At 46.6% G+C, this 20,612-nt stretch overlaps 1 protein-coding gene across 7 annotated transcripts in view; it reads right to left on the reverse strand.

The window, feature by feature from the left end:
- Window positions 1-20,612, reverse strand: part of ttc38 (tetratricopeptide repeat domain 38) — a 95,520-nt gene that overhangs the window by 70,153 nt on the left and 4,755 nt on the right. For all 7 annotated transcript variants that reach the window (XM_086008935.1, XM_086008940.1, XM_086008938.1 and 4 more), the window contains exons 2-4: window positions 20,459-20,536; window positions 19,286-19,367; window positions 10,100-10,271 (exon numbers count right to left, since the gene is read on the reverse strand). In XM_086008935.1, the coding sequence (XP_085865061.1) occupies window positions 10,100-10,271; window positions 19,286-19,367; window positions 20,459-20,536 (332 nt within the window). The remainder of the gene's footprint in view (window positions 1-10,099; window positions 10,272-19,285; window positions 19,368-20,458; window positions 20,537-20,612) is intronic.

Here is a 20,612-nt window from a genome sequence, read left to right on the forward strand (position 1 = left end):
CTGTCCCAAAACCATTACTTCTTGTTGTCATTTTTGAGTAACATTTGACATCAATATTTCAAGGTCAATGCTCATAATGGAATTCCCCACGTCAACAAGGGAAAGCTAGATAAATACATGAGGGAGAAAGGAATAGAAGGTTATGCTGATAGAGTTAGATGAAGAGGGGTGGGAGGAGACTCGTGTGGAGCATAAACACTGGCAAGGTCCAATTGGGCCGAACAGCTTATTTCTGTGCTGCGCATTCGATGTAATCAGCAATCCTAATTCTGGCCTCCATCCAGTAGGGGGTGATGTGGCAGCTCCTCTGTCCCATTCCGAGCTGCCCATATACGTCAATCCCCTGCTGCAGCCCAGGGTTACCAACCCTACCGGATCATCCTGGAGTTTCCAGGAATGAACAATTAATCTCCTGGACAATGCTACGAGTAACCCAGGAGAAAAATCATATGGGCATTCGGAAAAAGTGTTTTTGTATTTTCTTTGAACACTTGTTTATTAGTTATTATAAATATATTGGAGATGGGAAAAAAGGCTGTTTGACTGGATGGAGCAGCTGGTCACGTGATGAAACTTCCAGTAATACGTCCAACCAAAGTTGGCCACTGCAGCCCCTGCCTTTGAACTGTGTTTAGGGCCTTCTTTGCGATTTCCCCTTCTCTCCATGAAGTTTCTTGCAATTTCTGTCCCCTGTAATTTTTATGGCCAACGTGCCTTCAATTCATGGCCGTTGCAGGCTCAGTCTGAAATTTCCCAGCCCATCTCTGAAATTATTACCTGCCTCAGTCCCATTCTCAAATTTCCCAAGCCTGCTCCAAAGTTTTCCTACTAATACATTGGAGCCTACACCTTGGGCCCACCCCAGCCCTCTCTGAACTTTGTTTTCCTTCTTCCACTCAAGTTTTGGACCTCGAGCTCCAGCCCCAGCCCAGTCTATCCAGAATTTTCTTTAACAGCACACTTTTTCAACCTCCTACATTCCTAACACACTTTAAGCCCCCAGTTGTAGCTCTTTTAAAAATGAATTTTCACCTGTTCTAACCCCCCTCCCCCACAATTCCCCTTTTTGATTTAAATTGTAGCTGCTTCTTAAATCCTCCCTCCCCACCCATCCTACCTCTGTTTTCTATTTTATTTCTGATTTTGGCCCCATGACTTTTATTAAATCCCTTTCTGCACTATATTACTATTAGAGTTACTTATAATTCTTTCTTCCCATTGGTCCTTTTTGTTTCCAGATTCCAGTTCCCAACTATCACTTTTTCTTCCCAAACATCTCTCCCCATCTTTGTTCCCAATGCCTTCCCTCACTATCTATTTGTCCTCGACATCTGTTCCCCACTACTTCTTTGTTCCTGAATGACAATTCTCCACAACCAATTGCCCACTGCTTTTTTTTAAAAATTGACTTGTTATTTGCCTTCCCTGGATTGCTGCCTGCCTCGGCATCGTCTTACCTCTGCCCCCACCGCTGCCGTTCTGCTTCTTACATCCACCACCAGGCTCCCGGGCCTTCCTGCCTGTTTCCTGGTACCATTGTGCCTTGCCACCCACTTTGCATCACCCCCAGGATCCCCAGGGCACTTGGACCTTCCTTCCTACTTTCCATCACCACCACCCCAGGCCTTCTTGCTGCTGTTAGTCTCCCCAGCTCACTGAACCTTCCTGTCCACATCTAGCAGCTTCAAGGTTTCAGGGGCCCCGATCCTTTCAGCTACTTTGCATTGTAAAGAAAGAAAAGAAAGACTTACATCTATGTAGCGCCTTTCACAACCACCGGACGTCTCAAAGCGCTTTACAGCCAATGAAGTACTTTTGAAGTGTAGTCACTGTTGTAATGTGGGAAACGTGGCAGCAAATTTGCGCACAGCAAGCTCCCACAAACAGCAATGTGATAATGACCAGATAATCTGTTTTAGTGATGTTGATTGAGGGATAAATATTGGACAGGACACCGGGGATAACTCCCCTGCTCTTCTTCAAAATAGTGCCATGGGATCTTTTACGTCCACCTGAGAGAGCAGACGGGGCCTCGGTTTGACATCTCATCCGAAAGACGGCACCTCCGACAGTGCAGCACTCCCTCAGCACTGCACTGGAGTGTCTACAAAACCATCAGTCAGCCAGTCAGAGAGGGAGGGAGGAGAAGAGTAAAGGGGGTTGGGATGGGGCAAGTGACAGCAAGTTTAGGGAATTAGAGAGAAGAGTAGGGGAGAAAAGATATAAAAAGCTAAATAGGCAAAGATGAGAAGTGGAGAGTGGGAAGGGAAGGGGAAAAGGGGCAAATGGGAAGGGAAGAGGAGAGAGGGGAAAGGAAAGTGGGGAAGGGTAAGGGAAATGGAGGAGAAAGAGCACTGATGGAAAGAAAGCCTTTTGCAAGGAGTGGAGGAAGGGAACTAACAGGATGGGACACGGTGAAGAGACAAGATGAAGGCCTAGAAATTCAGTGGGCTGCGCCATCCGTTAGCGCCCAAAGAGGGCACTTAGTGGGTTTAATGCCACTGGCCACGCCTCCCACTAAATTTAGCGGGACGCTAATGGCGGCGTTAGTGCCACTACTGATGACGTCATCGGTGTGCGCAGCGCCCCGCTACCGCCCCGATCGCAAAATTTGGTAGTGCCCCCTGCTTTAACGCCGGTCGCAATTTGCGACCGGTTCAGGGGGGCCTACCTGCGGCGGTAGAGGCGCTGAGGTGCTGGTGGCCATTTTTTTTGCTGGCCGCCTGCCAGCATCTCTTCGCGCCGCCGTCCCCGGCCTCCTGAGCCCCCCCCCACCCGCGTTGTGCCGGCTGTGTCCTAAGAGCCCGACACTTCTCCTCGGTGCCAGGCTCTTTTGCCGGCACTCGCGATCGCCGATCACGCTGCAGCAGGCCCCTCCCCTTTAAGAAGGGGAGGAGGCCTGCAGTACCGCAGCACGCCGTGCCGCAGCATGTGGCGCTGCGATTTTCAGTTGCAGCGCCCCAAGAGGGATGCGGGGCGCCTCGAGTAGCGCTGCGCTTCTGTCTGGGGCGCTGAAACTGAATTTCCGGCGGGCGGTCGCAACTCCTTCTGGGGCGGTACTTCCGGCGCCCTGGCGAGACTGGCGCCCCAAGTGAATTTCTAGGCCGAAGGGTTTTAAGGCAACAAGACGCATTAACACTGTGAGTTGGTTATAAGCAAAGTAACAGACAAATGGCCCCACAAAAATCTTCCCACCTGCTGTCAGTCCCTCCGTGCCCCCCTCCGACCCCAGATTGCCTCACCCCCTTTAATTACCGACTTCTGGCTCGGCGCTGTGGGGGAAGTGCTGGATTTTTCCACCCTGACCCATTCGACAAGCTGCTCACCAGAAATATTGAAATGAGACCCGGCCATGGAAATTGGTAAGGCCTCCCATTAACAGCATCAGGCAGGCACAGCAAACGCCCACCCACTGCCCGCCTGATTTACACGGAACTCAAAAAATTTCCCTCACACTTCAAAGTGTCCAAAGTGTGTAAAAAATAAAGAAAGGCAGTTTGATTCATGCTGATTTTTTCCTAACCTGGAGCCAGAAACTTACAAGCACCTTCCAATCTGTAAAATTCCCTTACTGAACAGAAATTAAACACCGACTGAAACCCAAGACTGAATTTACTTTAGCCTTTATAGCCTTAAAGGGACCACCCCCTTAAACACAGCTTCATCCCATTAGTGGATTAATACATTTTGCTCCTGTCATTAAATGTCATGACACTCCTGTCATTATAAAGCAGTGCATCATTTCACTTACTGAGCGTAACATTTTTGTAAATTCATTCACGGGATGTGGGCATCGTTGGCAATGCCAGCATTTATTGCCCATCCCTAATTGCCCTTGAGAAGGTGGTGGCGAGCCGCTTTCTTGAACCGCTGCAGTCCATGTGGTGAAGGTACTCCCATAGTGACTTTGTCGTAGCGGTTCAATACATGGCTAGGAGATTTCAGAGGACAGTTAAGAGTCAACCACATTGCTCTGGGTCTGGAGTCACCAGTAGGCCAGACCGGGTAAGGACAACAGGTTTCCTTCCCTAAAGGACATTAGTGAACCAGATGCTTTTTACGATAATCCGGTAGTTAGAACTGATGCTAGCATTTTTTCAAATTCCAGATTTATTTAATTAGCTGAATTTCAATTCCCCAGCTGTTGTGGTGGAATTTGTACTCATGTCTCTGGATTATTAGACCAGGCCTCTGGATTATGAGTCCAGTAACATAAGCACTATGCTACCGTTCCCAGGACATCTACGGATTCTATTTTAAATTATATTTTTATTTACATCTTATTCCTCTCTCTGTGATTGGAACTTGCCGGATGTCCAATTTCTCTGCAGAAATTCAGTCCATCCACAGTGTATCCTCAATCTTCCCAGTCTCTCCCTCGTTTTCCCTAGTCTTTTCTCAGTCTCCTGATCTCTTTCGATCTCAGCTGTATCCTTGTCTTGCTGTTCCCTGACATGTCTACCAAAAGCTCAAACTAATTTACATTTGGTGCTCCCAAGACCACTTGGGTTTGAAACCCCGATCCAGCATTGGGAGAACGGGAATCTGTAAAAAAAAAATCATTTAAAATAAACTGCTCATGATAATTAAATGAACTATTTTATTAAAATGTTGTATTCTACTTTTATTTAATTTTATAATCAGTATGAGACACAAGTCTGTAAGTGTGCTAAGGAGTTTACTGATTTCTTTTAACACTGACTTTCCCCCTAATTTTCCCAGAATTTTCCTATTAATTTTCACCTGGATTTTTTGTTAAAAATAAAATGAAAAACTCCAGAATAATTTAAAATAAAACAAAAGCTGAAAATGAAAAATCCTATGAAGAGGATATACAATTTTAACTTGCACCTGTGCACATTACAGTCCGCACTGTTTATAGTGGGGGCCTTGGTGTTCATGATAAACGGTGGATAGTAAAACCGAGAAGTGCAGAATAAAGACAGCATCAGTAGCGCTCAATACCTGGCCCAAAATTGCATCATGTCACAATTTTCAGCTGTACCTTGTTCATGTAGGGGTCAACAGCCAAACGAGGAGAGTCAGGACAATAATACAATAAGTAAATGTATGTAATCCCATCACTCAGCCACTATTTCGTCACGCTCCTGATACAAACAGTGGCAATGTCTGACTACACTGCAGTAACGGAATTAAAAATGGCTCGGGGCTGGAAGCTGCAGAGGGAGCTCCTCTGCTGTACAGCTCTATCCTTGGCCAACCGTTGCCCTTTATTCCTCCAAGCTCCTCTCTTACACCAGTTAAGTTACCCTGGCTCTAATAGTGGGTGAATTTGCACCCTATTTACAAGTTAACTGTTAGGTTAAAGTTACCTGGCCCACAGCCTGTCCTCCAACCATGCCTGCTCTGCTTTCATCAGTGAGTATTGGATCTTTGCTTAAATTTGGCTTCCAAATTCCTGGGGGGAAAAATTCAGTTGCTTAGCGCCTCCCGTTAACACCTCCAGGTGGCGCTAACGGGGCGCTAGGAACTTAGCGCCCAAGCGCGGTGATTTTAACGGCGCTCACGAAATTGACCAGACTTTTTGCAGCGACGCTAAACACTATCGCCATGATCTCCTGCGCCCGCAGATCGTGACGTCAGTCAAGCATGCAACGCCCCGGTAGTACCCCAGACCGGATACTGAGTCGCGCCGCCTGCCTTAGCATCTGCTGCTAGCAACGACAAGTAGAGGGGAACGTTTTCAAGTCGGGAAGGGGCTAGGGGAGCCCTATTTAAAGGCGGGTGTTCCTGCCTGCCTTTTCCTGTCGGCAAAATTTTTGGTTTAACGCTGTCCTAAGGAGTTTTGGCCCTCAGCACCATTTTTGAGGTTCATAAGCGCCGAGCTCTTTCCCTGAGCCTATCCATTAGTGCTTCCAAAACAATTGTTTTTGAGGTCTCTCCAGGCCAAGATTTAAGGCTGCAATGAGCAAGGAGTTGGCCCTTCCCCTTTAAGAACTGGACAGCGTCAGTCTGTCTGTCTTCCATGGTAATTGGCATCGCCTGAGCTTCGGTAGCGTTCTGAGGTAGCGCCTCGCACCTCGATGTTAGCGCCTTAAGAGAGGTGTGTAGCGCCTGATTTAGTGCTCAAATTGTAATGAAGGATATTAGCTCTGATGATGTGGAATATGTATGGGTAGAATTGAGAAATACTAAGGGGAAAAAAACATTAGTGAGAGTGGTATATAGACCTCCCAACAGTAAGGCGGAGGTTGGGGATGGCATTAAAAGGGAAATTAAAAAAGCGTGCAATAAGGGCACAGCAGTCAGCATGGGTGACTTTAATCTACATATAGATTGGGCCAACCAAATTAGTAACAATACTGTGGAGGAGGAATTCCTGGAGTGTTTACGGGATGGTTTCCTGGACCAATATGTCGAGGAACCAACCAGAGATCAGGCCATCTTAGACTGGGTATTATGTAACGAGAAAGGATTAATTAGCAATCTTGTTGTACGAGGCCCCTTGGGTCAGAGCGATCATAATATGATCGAATTCTTCATTAAGATGGAGAATGAAGTAGTTGACTCAGAGACTAGGGTCCTCAATTTAAATAAAGGAAACTACGATGGTCTGAGGAGCGAGTTGGGTAGGATTGATTGGGGAATGGCATTCAAAGGGTTGACGGTGGATAGGCAATGGCAAACATTCAAAGACCGAATGGATGAGCTACAGGATTTGTTCATCCCAGTTTGGCATAAAAATAAAACAAAAAAGGTGACTCAACCGTGGCTAACAAGGGAAATTAGGGATAGCATAAGATCCAAGGAGAGGACATATAAATTGGCCAGAAAAAGCAATAATCCTGAGGATTGGGAGCAGTTTAGGATTCAACAAAGGAGGACAAAGGGATTAATTAAGAAAGGGAAAATAGAATATGAGAGTAAGCTGGCAGGGAACATAAAAACTGACTGTAAAAGCTTTTATAGATATGTGAAGAGAAAAAGATTGGTGAAGTCAAGCGTAGATCCCTTGCAGTCAGAATCGGGGGAATTTATAATGGGAAACAAAGAAATGGCAGACCAACTAAATTCACACTTTGGTTCTGTCTTCACAAAGGAGGACACAAATAACCTCCCAGAGATGCCGGGGAACATAGGGTCTGATGAAAGGGTGGAACTGAAAGAAATCAGTATTTGTAGGGAAATGGTGTTAGGAAAATTGATGGGACTGAAGGCCGATAAATCCCCAGGGCCTGATAATCTACATCCCAGGGTACTTAAGGAAGTGGCCCTAGAAATAGTAGATGCATTGCTGGTCATCTTCCAGAACTCGATAGACTCTGGAACAGTACCCATGGATTGGAGGGTAGCTAATGTTACACCACTATTCAAAAAAGGTGGTAGAGAAAAAGCGGGGAATTATAGACCGGTAAGCCTGACATCGGTAGTGGGGAAAATGCTAGAGTCTATTATAAAAGATGTAATAGCAGAGCACTTGGCAAGCAGTGACAAGATCGGACAAAGTCAACATGGATTTACAAAAGGTAAATCATGCTTGACTAATCTACTGGAATTTTTTTGAGGATGTAACTGGTAAAATAGATAAGGGAGAACCAGTGGATGTGGTGTATTTGGACTTTCAGAAGGCTTTCGATAAGGTCCCACATAAGAGATTAGCGTGCAAAATTAAGGCACATGGGATTGGGGGCAAGGTATTGACTTGGATAGAGAACTGGTTGGCGGACAGAAAGCAAAGAGTTGGAATAAATGGGTCATTTTCCAAGTGGCAGGCAGCGACTAGTGGGGTACCGCAAGGATCGGTCCTAGGACCCCAGCTGTTCACAATATATATTAATGATCTGGACAAGGGAATTGGATGTAATATCTCCAAATTTGCAGACGACACAAAGCTGGGTGGGAGGGTAAGCTGTGAGGAGGATGTCGTGAAACTCCAGTACGATTTGGACAGGTTGGGTGATTGGGCAGAAACATGGCAAATGCACTATAATGTGGATAAATGTGAGGTTATCCACTTTGGTGGCAAAAACAGGAAGGCAGATTATTATTTGAATGGCAATAGATTGGGAGAAGGGGAAGTGCAAAGAGACCTGGGTGTCCTTGTGCACCAGTCGCTGAAGGTAAGCATGCAGGTGCAGCAGGCGGTTAAGAAGGCAAATGGTATGTTGGCCTTCGTAGCAAGAGGGTTCGAGTGCAGGAACAAGGATGTCTTGCTACAGTTGTACAGGGCCTTGGTGAGACCGCACCTTGAGTATTGTGTGCAGTTTTGGTCGCCTTACCTGAGGAAGGACGTTCTTGCCATGGAAGGAGTGCAGCGAAGATTCACCAGGCTGATACCTGGGATGGCAGGAATGATGTATGAGGAGAGATTGTGTCGATTGGGCTTATACTCACTGGAGTTTAGAAGATTGAGAGGGGATCTCATCGAAACCTATAAAATTCTGTCAGGCCTGGACAGACTAGATGCAGGAAGGATGTTTCTGATGGCCGGGGAGTCCAGAACCAGGGGTCATAGTCTAAGGATAAGGGGTAAGCCATTTAGGACTGAAATGAGGAGGAATTTCTTCACCCAGAGAGTGGTGAACCTGTGGAATTCTCTGCCACAGAGGGCGGTGGAGGCCAGTTCATTAAATATATTCAAGAAAGAGTTGGATATATTTCTTAAGGCTAAAGGGATATGGGGAGAAGGCAGGGACAGGGTACTGAATTTGGATGATCAGCCATGATCTCATTGAATGGCGGAGCGGGCTCGAAGGGCCGAATGGCCTACTCCTGCTCCTATCTTCTATGTTTCTATGTCATATTTGACCCCGTGATGAACTCCCACCCACATATCTGCTCCATCGCCAAGACCGCCTACTTCCACCTCTGTAACATCGCCCGACTCCACCCTACCTCAGCTCGTCTGCTGCTGAAATCCTCATCCATGTCTTTGTTACCTCAAGACCTGACTATTACAATGATGATCTCCTGGCCAACCTCCCATCTGTCACCCTACATAAACTTGAGTTCATCCAAAACTCTGCTGCCCATATCTTAACTCACACCAAGTCCCGTTCAGCCATCGCCAATGTTCCCTCTAGGCTGCGCAGCCGTGCGGCCGCAAAGCACTCCAGGGATCCCGCGCAGCCATCTTTCCAATGCAAAAACTGCGCCCGCGCAGTATTTTGAATGGGCCGCGCAGCCCCTTAAAGGGACCACGCAGCACCAAAAAAATTAAAGGGAACATTACCCATCACCCCTCTGCTCGCTGTCCTACATTAGTTCCCAGTCCAGCAATACCTCAATTTTAAAATTCTCATCCTTGTTTTCAAATTCCTCCATAGCCTCGCCCTTCCCTATCTCTGTAACCTCATCCAGCCCTACAACCCTCTCAGATCTCTGCGCTCCTCCATTCTGGCCTCTTGCAGATCCTCGATTTTAATCGCTCCACCATTGGTGGCCGTGCTTTCAGCTGCTTAGGCCCTAAGCTCTGGAATTCCCTCCCTAAACCTCTCTGCCTCTCTACCTCTCTCTCCTTTAAGAAGCTCCTTAAGACCTACCTCTTTGACCAAGCTTTTGGTCATCTGCCCTAATATCTACTTATGTAACTCAGTGTCAAATTTTGTTTGATAACGCTCCTGTGAAGCGCCTTGGGACGTTTTACTACGTTGAATGTGCTACATGAATGCATGTTGTTGTTGTAGTAATGAGGCACTCAGCTCCTACATTCCGGGTGAATCGTTAGCAGTACAAGCTGAAAGACATTTAATTAACATTTCAATTTCCCTGAATTCGGCAAAGTTTTAAAAAAGTAAGCAGGGAGGATTAACGTAATCACACTTTAACGAGGTGCAATAAGCTTACCAAATTACCTGAATAACATTTGATACTTTGTGAGCAGTGCCTTTATTATTGATTGCTACAGTGATGGGAATGGTTATGGGAAATTGCCCAGTCTAGATGATTGTCCACCATAAGCTTGGGCAGTATTAGCGGTGGGACTGTATACCTATACCAAAATCGCTTTCCATACAAAGTCGATTAGCCCTTTGAATGATCAGAACTAATGTAAGTTGAGTGCTAATAACGGTTAGTCACTAAAAAAAAGTCACTGTAGCTACAGATAGAAAGCATGTCTTGAGGTAACTCTCCTTACCCTTTTGCAAACAGGTCTAGTGCCTCTACATGGAGACGTTCCCGCTCAGTGATCTCTTGTGTCTTTGAAAGTCCAACCATCCTCTTGATCGCAGCATCCAGATCTTTATCCAGCAAAACAGAGCGTTTTGCACCAAGCAACTCTAGTCCATTTATGACCACCTGCCCCATCACTGAGAGAGAAAGGGAAGATAGGACACGAAGTCAAACAGAGACATGTGTTGTTCGATAGGCAACAAAGAGGTGTGAGAAATGAGATGGTAAAAGGGAAGCAGAGCAAAAGAATAATTAAGTCAATGATTTAGATGAGGAGACCAAGTGTAACGTATCCAAGTATGTTGATGGGAAAGTAAGCTGTGAGGAGGACACAAAGAGGCTGCAAAGCGATATAGACTGGTTAGGTGAGTGGGCAAGAACGTGGCAGATGGAATATACAGTAATGTGGAGAAATGTGAAATTATCCACTTTGGTAGGAAAATTAGAAAAGCGTAATTTTTTTTTTTTAAATGAGTGACTAGGAAATGTTGGTAATCAGAGGGACCTGGGACTCCTTGTACATGAATCACAGAAAGTTAACATGCAGGTACAGCAAGCAATTAGGAAAGCAAATGGTATGTTAGCCTTTATTACAAAGTGATTGGAGTATAAGGCAACGATTTTCTCCTTGGCGTCGGAATGGGTGCGGGTCAGCCCCCAACTGCCTCCGCGCCACAGACGTGATTTTCCCTTGATTGGCCTTGTTACCGGCCAATTAACAGGAAGCGGGTCTGATGACATCATTTGATGACGCATCATCTGCCGGTTTCCTTAAAGGGACCATGCACAATTTTATTTTGACAGTTGATTTTTCAGTGTTTGACAGCATTGAGGTGCTGAAAACACTGACAATCACTGCACAAAGGGGAACTCTTGCAGCCAGGCTCTCGAATGACTCCCTCCATATGCTGGAATAGATGGCAGCTGCAGGTGAGATGACAGAAGCGATCTGTCACTGGTGGGAGAGGTTCTCCCAATGAGGTGGCACTGGACATACAGTTGGATTTAAAAACTTGTAAGCTAAAGAAATCTGTATATGTATTAAAAATGCAGTAACCAACATTTTCTTTGCTCTGAAATTCACCATGTGCAACATGGCATCCTTGATACTACTTCTGCAGCCGTCATCTTTTCACAAACATTACACCAGACTCACAACACGCCACACTTAGCCCACGTTGTGTCCGGATGTCAGGAAACTCGACCCAGAAGATGGAAAATCGAAAAACAGCCTGAAAACTACTGACAAGTACCTGGTAATAGGCAGTTAATTGCCTTTAATCCGTTTCCGCTAGGTGTCGGGTCCATTCGCAAATCGGGGACCCAATAGTTGACGGCGGGTGCGAAAACCGCCGTCAATCAAAACGATTTTAACCTCTGACCCACCTCCAAACCCGCCCTCTGAGCGCCGGCAAAATCGCGGCCTTAGTGTAAAGAAGTCTCGCTACAATTATATAGGGCCTTGGTGAGCCCACACCTGGAGTACTGTGTACAGTTTTGGTCTCCTTGCGTAAAGAAGGATTTACTTGCCTTCGAGGGAGTGCAACGAAGGTTCACCAGACTGATTCCTGGGATGAGCGGATTGTCCTATGAGGAGAAATTGAGTAGACTAGGCCTATATTCCTTAGAGTTTAGAAGAATGAGAGCTGATCTCATTGAAACATACAAAATTCTTAAGGGGCTTGACAGGGTAGATGCTGAGAGGATGTTTCCCCTGGCTGTGGAGCCAAGAACTAGGGGTCACAGTCTCAGAATAAGGGGTCAGCCATTTAGGACTGAGATGATGAGGAGAAATTTCTTCACTCAGAGGGTGGTGAATCTTTGGAATTCTCTACCCCAGAGGGCTGTGGAGGCTCAGTCGTTGAGTATATTCAAGACAGAGATCGATAGATTTTTGAGCATTAAGGGAATCAAGGGATATGGGGATAGGGCGGGAAAGTGAAGTTGAAGTAGAAGATCGGCCATGATCATTTTAATAGTGGAGCTGGCTCAAAGGGCCAAATGGCTGACACCTCCTCCTATTTCTCATGTTCTTCAAAAGCAAAATGAGAGTCAAAAACCATTAAGGAGGGGGGAAAAGAAGCAACAATTTTATTGAGTACTGTGGTCAAGATCCATAATTTTTTCTGGATTGATTTATTAAATTCACCTCAACCCATTTTCTGCATTGTTTTCTCTCCTTGTGGGTGCCCTCCTACCATACATCATTCCCCCAGTGGGGGCACTAACTGTAAACCTGTTCCAAGATCTTTAGCCAATTCCACACAGTAATCAGCCACCACTGTGTGAGGAGAACTGCACTATCCTTGGAAAGTAGCAGAGTTCTTATCCTCTGCTCTGTGCCTTCTCTGAACTTTTTAAGCACAAAAGATTCACGGATTTCAGGATTATAAGGAAAATGCTCTTGGCATCTAGGCCTAGAAATTGGATAAGGCCGGAAAACGGGCGGTATCAATGGCCAGTGCGATTTGCCTGCGCCCGTTGAAAGTGGTCCAGGCAGCATGCAAAATTCATCCTTCCTGCTCATTATAATGATTAGAGCGCTGATCTCAGCATTAAACATGCTGCTGATTAGCTTAGTGCTCAAAGGGGGGGGGGGCAATATCGGGTGCAGCCTGGGTTCTCTGCACTACTTAAAGGGAAGGTGCTTTGTTGTCAGTCTGAACAAAGCCATGACACAACAACCCATAGAAAGAGCACGAAGGTTTTCGGATGCTGCACTCGAGGCCTTGGTAGTGGCAGTTGAAAGAAGACGGGATGTACCATTCCTGCAGGCTGGCAGGAAGCCATCCCAGGTTACCAGTAGAAGGCTCTGGCAGGAGATAGCTACCTACATCACGGCCAACTGTGTCATGCCAAGGACATGGATCCAGTGTCAAAAGAAGTTTAATGACATCACACAACAGGTCAAGGTGAGTGAAGGCATCAGCAAATGCCATATCCCACCATCTGCTCCACAAGCCTCACACACTGCTCAATGCACCACACCCCCAGTACTCACCTACCAACAACCTCTACTTATTATCACTCATACCTCAGACTCATAGCTTCACATCACACTCACAACCTTACCACTGCTGCAAAACTCACACCCACATCTCACACCTTGCACACACTGACAGCTAATCAACTGTATCAGGCACATCACCCAAACACATTGCACAACACTCACTGACACACTTCCCTTTCTCTTGCAGGCAAAGGTGGCTCATAACCGATGGGAACAACGGCAGATGGGAGGCAGCCAATCCGCTGTGCAGACCCTGAGCCAAATGGAGGAGTCCGTGCTCGGCATCATTGGAGGGGCAGTGACGGAGGCCATGGCAACGGGAGAAGTTGAAGCCCTGGCTGACAATGACGATATAATCATTCCTAATCCTTCCTCTCACATTCCACTTCCCCCTCATCCCACAATCTCCTCACTTACAAGCTGCTGATGGTGTATGAATGCACATCTTGCTTTCCACCTCTCCCCTCACCACAACCTGACTTTGTGCATTCCTAACAATCTGTTGGAGGACAGATTTCTGGCCTGCTGCAAAACCCTGCAAGCCTCTTTCGACACTGGTGAACCCAGCCACGGTGGCTGCAGTCTGAGCTTGAACGGTAGCAAGCTGAGCTTGCAAGATAACAGTCTGCGCTTCCACTGCATCACTGAGATGTTGGGTTGCTTCCACCTGTGCTGCAATAGAAGCCACGACATTGCCCATCACACGCAGCATCATGGCTGGGTCAACAAGGTTGTCCATCATTTCCAGCCTGGAAATGATGGGCTCCAAGTTCTGCACAAAGCCCCATCCAATATTGGAGCCAGATTCCTCCATGCTCCTTGACATTGACAAGAGGCTCTCTCGCAGGCTTGCCATTGCACTGAGCATTTCGGTATGCATGGCCATCACCCTTCTCCTGAAGGTTACCCTTTTCTGCTTTTAGATACCCAAGAACTGCCAGCAGGCCAGCCTATCCCTCGTGCTGTGGAGGAAAGTGAAGATGACACACCGTCACTGCATTTGACACTCGCAGACACCAGCTCAGAAACTGGCACTGCGCTGAATGTAGAGGGTAGTATAGAGGCGGGATCTGCACAGGGTGAGGCACCGGGCACGAGTGGGCTGCAGCAAGCCCAGGGGGAAAGGATAGCTCAGGGGCCAGCTCCCCAGAGGGCGAGTTCGCACATGAGCTCTGCTGCACAGGACTCAGATGACCTCGATGGGGTGACCTTCAGAAGGGTGATGGCCATGCACACCGAAATGCTCGGTGCAATGGCCAGCCTGCGAGAGAGCCTCTTGTCAATGTCAAGGAGCATGGAGGAATCCGGCTCCAACATTTGATGGGGCTTTGTGCAGAACTTGGAGCCCATAATTTCCAGGCTGGAAATGATGGACAACCTTGTCGACCCAGCCATGATGCTGCGTGTGATGGGCGATGTCGTGGCTTCCATTGCAGCACAGGTGGAAGCAACCCAACGTCTCAATGCTGCAGTGGAAGCGCAGGACTTCACCCAGCTGGAGGAGCGGCTACTCCAGATAATTGGGTGATATGTGGTCGACACCATGGCAACTGGTGAGGTTGATCACCTTGGAGACAACAACAGTAGGTTAATTCCTAATCCTTCTTCTCACATCCCACTTCCACATCAGCCCACAATCTTTTCTCACTAACAAGCTACTCATGCTGTTTGCATGCATTTCTGGCTTTCACAGCTGCACCCACCCCCGCAATGCCCCTCACTATAACCCGACTCTTGTGCCTTTCTGCTTTCAGATAATCAACAAGTACCCGAGCAGCCTATCCCCGAGGTCATCGCAGAGAGCAAGGGGGGAAAAGAAGAGGAGGAAGAAGACACCGGGTCACTGCATCTCACTCACAGACACCAGCTCAGAAAATGGCACTGTGTGAACTTTAGAGGCTGAGTCACGGGGCATGAGCAAGGCCACGGGGAAAGGGTAGCCCGGGGGCCAGCTCCCCGGAGGACGAATTCTGCTGCACAGATCTCAGATGAGGACCTTGATAGGGAGGCCTTCAGAAAACGGTGATGGGCAGGTGCACAGAATTGATGGGTGCATTGGCAAGCCTGCTAGAGAGCCTCTCAGCAATGTCAGGGAGTGTGGAGGAGTCCACCTCCAACATTGCACTGGGTTCTGTGCAGAGCATGAAGCCCACGATTTCCAGCCTGGAAATGCTGGTACACTCCCAAAGAGACCATGGCGACCCAGGCATGATGGTGTGCAAGATGGGCGATGTCGCAGCTTCGCTTGTAGCACAGGCGGAAGCGACCCAACGTCTTAGTGCTGCAGCAGAAGCTCAGACTGCTCTCATGCGGTCTCTGCTTGGTGCCATCGAAACTCTAGACAGCTCTCATGCAGTCTCAGCTTGAAGCCACCCAAGCTCTGACTGCTCTCATGCTGTCTCAGCTTGAAGCCACCCAAGCTCGGACTCCTGCCATCGTGGCTGGGTTTACCACCTTCGACCGAGGCTTTCAGGGTGTCACAGCAGGCCAGCAACCTGTGCTCCAACAGATTGCTAGGAATACTGAGGCGCCACCCCGGGGCAGTGGTAGTGGGTCATTGGAGCAGGACCCTGCTGTCCTCTCTCAAGATGACAGTATTCCTGTTCCCACCTCTGCCACTCCGCCAGTGCCCTTGCCTGTCTGTCAGCTAGCCAGCCCAGACTGCTGCCGCCCATTCCGAGATGGTGCTGACTACAGCCGGGCCTTCTAGGGCCAGAGCTGCTCGAGGTCATCCTGCAAGGTAGAGATAGAGAGGTAGAGAGGGGGATAAAAAAGGAGGGGGGCGGTCGCAATATTGATTAAAGAATCAATTACAGCTGTGAGGAGGGAGGATATCTTAGAAGGATCATCAAATGAGGCCATATGGGTTGAACTGAAAAACAAAAAAGGGGCAATCACACTGCTGGGAGTGTACTATAGACCTCCTAATAGTCAGCGGGAGATAGAAGAGCAAATATCCAGGCAAATTTCTGAGACAAAATAGGGCAGTAATAGTAGGGGATTTCAACTTCCCTAATATTAACTGGGATAAGATTAGTGTGAAAGGGATAGAGGGAGCAGAATTCTTAAAATGCATTCAGGAGAACTTTTTTAGCCAGTATGTAGCAAGCCCAACAAGAGGGGGGGTGGTTCTGGACCTAGATTTAGGGAATGAAGCTGGGCAGGGGGAAAGGGTATCAGTGGGAGAACATATTGGTGGTAGTGATCATAATTCAGTTAGATTTAGGGTAGTTATGGAAAAGGACAAGGACAGACCAGGAATAAAAGTTCTCAATTGGGTAAAAGCTAATTTTACTAAGCTGAGAGGTGATTTAGCCAAAGTGGACTGGAGGCAGAAACTTGAAGGTAAATCAGTGTCAGAGCAGGGGAGGTATTCAAGAAGGAGGTCCGGAGGGTTCAGAGCAAGTATGTTCCCTTAAAGAAAAAGAGTGGGACTAACAAATCTAGAGCTCCCTGGATGTCAAGGGGCATACAGGGTAGGATAAAGAAAAAAAGGGAAGCTTATGACCGATACCGAGGACTCAATACTGCAGAAAGCCTGGAGAAGTATAGAAAGTGCAGGGGTAAAATTAAACAGGAAATTAGGAAAGCAAAGAGAGGGCATGAAAAAATTATGGCAAGTAAAATCAAGGAAAACCCAAAGATGTTTTATAAATACATTAAGAGCAAGAGGATAACTAAAGTAAGAGTAGGACCTATTAGGGACCATAAAGGTAACCTGTGTGTGGAGGTGGAAGACATGGGTATGGTTCTTAATGAATACTTTGCGCCTGTTTTCACAAAAGAGAGGGACGATGCAGACTTTGCAATCAGGGAGTAGGAGTGTGAAATATTAGATGAAATAAACATAGTGAAAGAGGAAGTATTAAGGGGTTTGGCATCTTTGAAAGTGGATAAATCCCCAGGCCTGGATGAAATGTATCCCAGACTGTTAAGAGAAGTAAGAGAGGAAATAGCAGAGGCTCTGACCATCATTTTCCAATCATCTCTGGCTACAGAGGACTGGAGGACTGCTAATATGGTACCGTTGTTTAAAAAGGGAGAAAGGGATTGACCGAGTAACTTTGGTGGTGGGAAATTTATTGGAAAAATTTCCGAGGGACAGGATAAATCTTCATTTAGAAAGACACGGATTAATCAGGGACAGTCAGCATGGATTTGTCAAGGGAAGGTGGTGTCTGACTAACTTGATTGAATTCTTTGAGGAGGCAACAAGGAAGGTCGATGCGGGTAGTGCGTTTGATGTAGTCTATATGGATTTTAGCAAGGCTTTTGATAAGGTCCCACATGGCAGACTGGTCATGAAAGTACAGGAAACTTCAGTTTATCCGGAGGTTGTATGTCTGGAAACCTCGATCTACCGGCAGAAATCAGGAGCCGTTTTGTTAGGTTTTTTTTCTTCTCGTGGCTTTTTTTTCTTCTCGTGGCTTTTTTTTCCAACAGTCAGGCTCTGGAAAGTCTCTCTGAAGCTGTTGCTAAGCTACAGAGACGCTTCCAAGGTACGGGCCGACTGTTTAGAAGCTGTTGCTAAGCAACAGTGTTTGTTGTCAGATACGAAGATGAAAACCTCCGTATGCTTCAACATTAACGCTGGTATGTCCGGCAGTTTTGATAGATCGGCAACAGCTCGGTCCCGTCGGTGCCGGATATAACAAAGTTTCCTGTAATAGCCCATGGGATCCAAGGCAAAGAGGAAAGTTGGATCCAAAATTGGCTCAGAGGTAGGAAACAAAGGGTAATGGTTGAAGGGCGTTTTTGTGACTGGAAGGCTGTTTCCAGTGGGGTTCCGTAGGGCTCAGTACTGGGTCCTCTGCTTTTTGTGGTATATATCAATGATTTGGACTTGAATGTAGGAAGTATGATTAAGAAGTTTGCAGATGATACAAAAATTGGCTGTGTGGTTGATAATGAAGAAGGCGGCTGCAGACGGCAGGAAAATATCAATGGACTAGTCAGAACAGTGGCAAATGGAATTCAATCTGGAGAAATATGAGGTAATACATTTGGGGAGGGCTAACAAGGCAAAGGAATAAACTATAAATGGTAGGACACTGAGAAGTGCAGAAGATCAGAGGGACCTTGGAGTGCATGTCCACAGATTCCTGAAGGTAGCAGGATAGGTAGATAAGGTGGTTAAGAAGGCAAACAGGATGCTTGCCTTTATTAGCTGAGGCATAGAATATAAGAGCAGGGAGGTTATGCTTGAACTGTGTAAAACATTAGAATAGTTAGAAACAGCAAGAATACTGCGTGCAGTTCTGGTCACCACATTACAGGAAGGATGTGATTGCACTAGAGGGGGTGCAGAGGAGATTTACGAGGATGTTGCCTGGGCTGGGGAATTTTAGCTATGAAGAAAGATTGGATAGGCTGGGATTGTTTTCTTTGCAACAGAGGAGGCTGAGGGGAGACCTAATTGAGGTGCATAATATTATGAGGGGCCTAGATAGAGTGGATAGGAAGGACCTATTTCCCTTAGCAGAAGGGTCAATAACCAGGGGACACAGATTTAAAGTAATTGGTCGGAGGTTTAGAGGGGAGTTGAGGAGAAATGTTTTCACCCAGATGCTGGTGGGGGTCTGGAACTCACTGCCTGAAAGGGTGGTAGAGACAGAGAACCTCATCACATTTAAAAACTACTTGGATATGCACTTGAACTGCCATAACCTACAATGCTATGGACCAAGTGCTGGAAAGTGGAATTAGGGTGGATAGCCCTTTGTCAGCCAGCACGGACACAATGGGCCGAATGGCCTCCTTCTGTGCTGTAAATTTCTATGATCTGAAGTCTCCCACACGGAAACTCAGCAGCCTTCTACCAGCCATGCTGCAGTCACTGGGGAAGCACTTCAGGAGCAATAGATTAGGAATAGCCACACGAAAGACAAGCACTAAGGGGTTGCACAAGGGTGATTAATTAACATTTTTCAGTAAATATGTGTGAATTGATTTGTAATAAATGTATTCATTTTGTTTGGAATCTTTTGTGTTGTCTCTCATTTCAGCTTTGTGCCTAGGAGGACGCTGTGATATTCCGTGAGACAGAGATGATCTGATGGGGATGTGGTGAGCAACGGGGATCTGGGGTTTCATTCATTCGAATCAGAGTCTGATGAGCTGGTCACATAATTCTCTACTCACCGAAGTCCGGATCTGCAGCTTGTAGCCGAGACGTACAACCCTCAATTCCTCCGAGACTTGGGTCATTAGTCCAAGACATCCACTGTGGAATAAATAGTGAACTTGTTTACACATGCCAACATGTGCAGCAGTATTTCAGTGACACAACAGTTAAAATTGGGTTCATTTTGTTCAGGATTAATTAATGGTAGCAACTGTGGAATTACTAGGATTCCCTTATGATCAATTCTTAGTTGGAGTTTCTGTCAGCTGGGACTGACCCCATGTAAACAAGCATTTCCGCAAGAGGACGTACTCTGGTGATGCACAGTGCTCAGTCGAATGAAAACCCCAAATTGCAAAATACGGGAAGGCAGAACTGAACTTCCAACTACAGCCCAGACGGTGATTTGGACTTGCTGCTTTGGAACTGGAGACAAGTGTTACTAGGAGTCAGACTGAAGCCTATTTGTGAGCAATAGCCTGCTGTTAATCACAGTGTATTCAGCAAGGCCATGAAGGAAGCTCCCAGTTGGTCCAGTAACCCTGGCAGCACTCCATTCATGCAATATCTGCTGCACGGAGCCTCATTTAAAAGTCCACAGAGAAAAAAATTAGAAATTGATTAAAAAAATCCTGGCTATAAATAAAAACTAGGACTGCTTGCTGCTCTTAATTCTGTTTCTCCGATCATTTTGCTTTAAAGCAACCCTGTCCCCGCCTCCAAAAGATTTAATAGCACAGTGGACATTGGCTCAGACTTCAGGCCAGATTCATGGGATGAAACTCTTCCCCCATCACTGGTTATAAAGTTCCCGAATTCAAAATCTTGGCTTTTGTTTGTAAATCCCTCCATGATCTCCACCCATCCTAACTCTGCAACCACTACCAGCCCAAGCCATTCAGTCTTCTGACTGAATTTTGCCATACAACATGAATTGGGTGCACTGTATAAAAATCTCCGTTCTCGAGAACGGGGAGTAAGAAGGGACAAGTTGCAACATGAGATGAGGAGAATCTCGAGCAGGTTCTGTGGGAGGAAACTCGTGTGAAGCATAAATACCAGCACAGACCAGTTGGGCTGAATAGCCGGTTTCTGTGTAACCTTATATAAGATGATGCATTGTGATTGCTGAGGGTGGGGAAGATATTAGTCACTGGATTTAATACATTTCATTAGCACAGAAGCCTCACCTGGTTCAGACAAGCATCATACATTTTGCAGGCCTCATTGCTGGTTGTGGAAAGGGAAAGACCAACATCCTGCCAAGCCTGGGAACAATCAGAGTACAGCGTTACTGAATCTCTTTTATTGCAACAAATGAAGAGCATTTACTGAAGCAGAACT

The sequence above is a fragment of the Somniosus microcephalus genome, chromosome 16 (assembly GCF_052327205.1).
Source record: "Somniosus microcephalus isolate GS21.2 chromosome 16, FLI_Smic_1.0, whole genome shotgun sequence".
Lineage (NCBI taxonomy): Eukaryota > Metazoa > Chordata > Chondrichthyes > Squaliformes > Somniosidae > Somniosus > Somniosus microcephalus.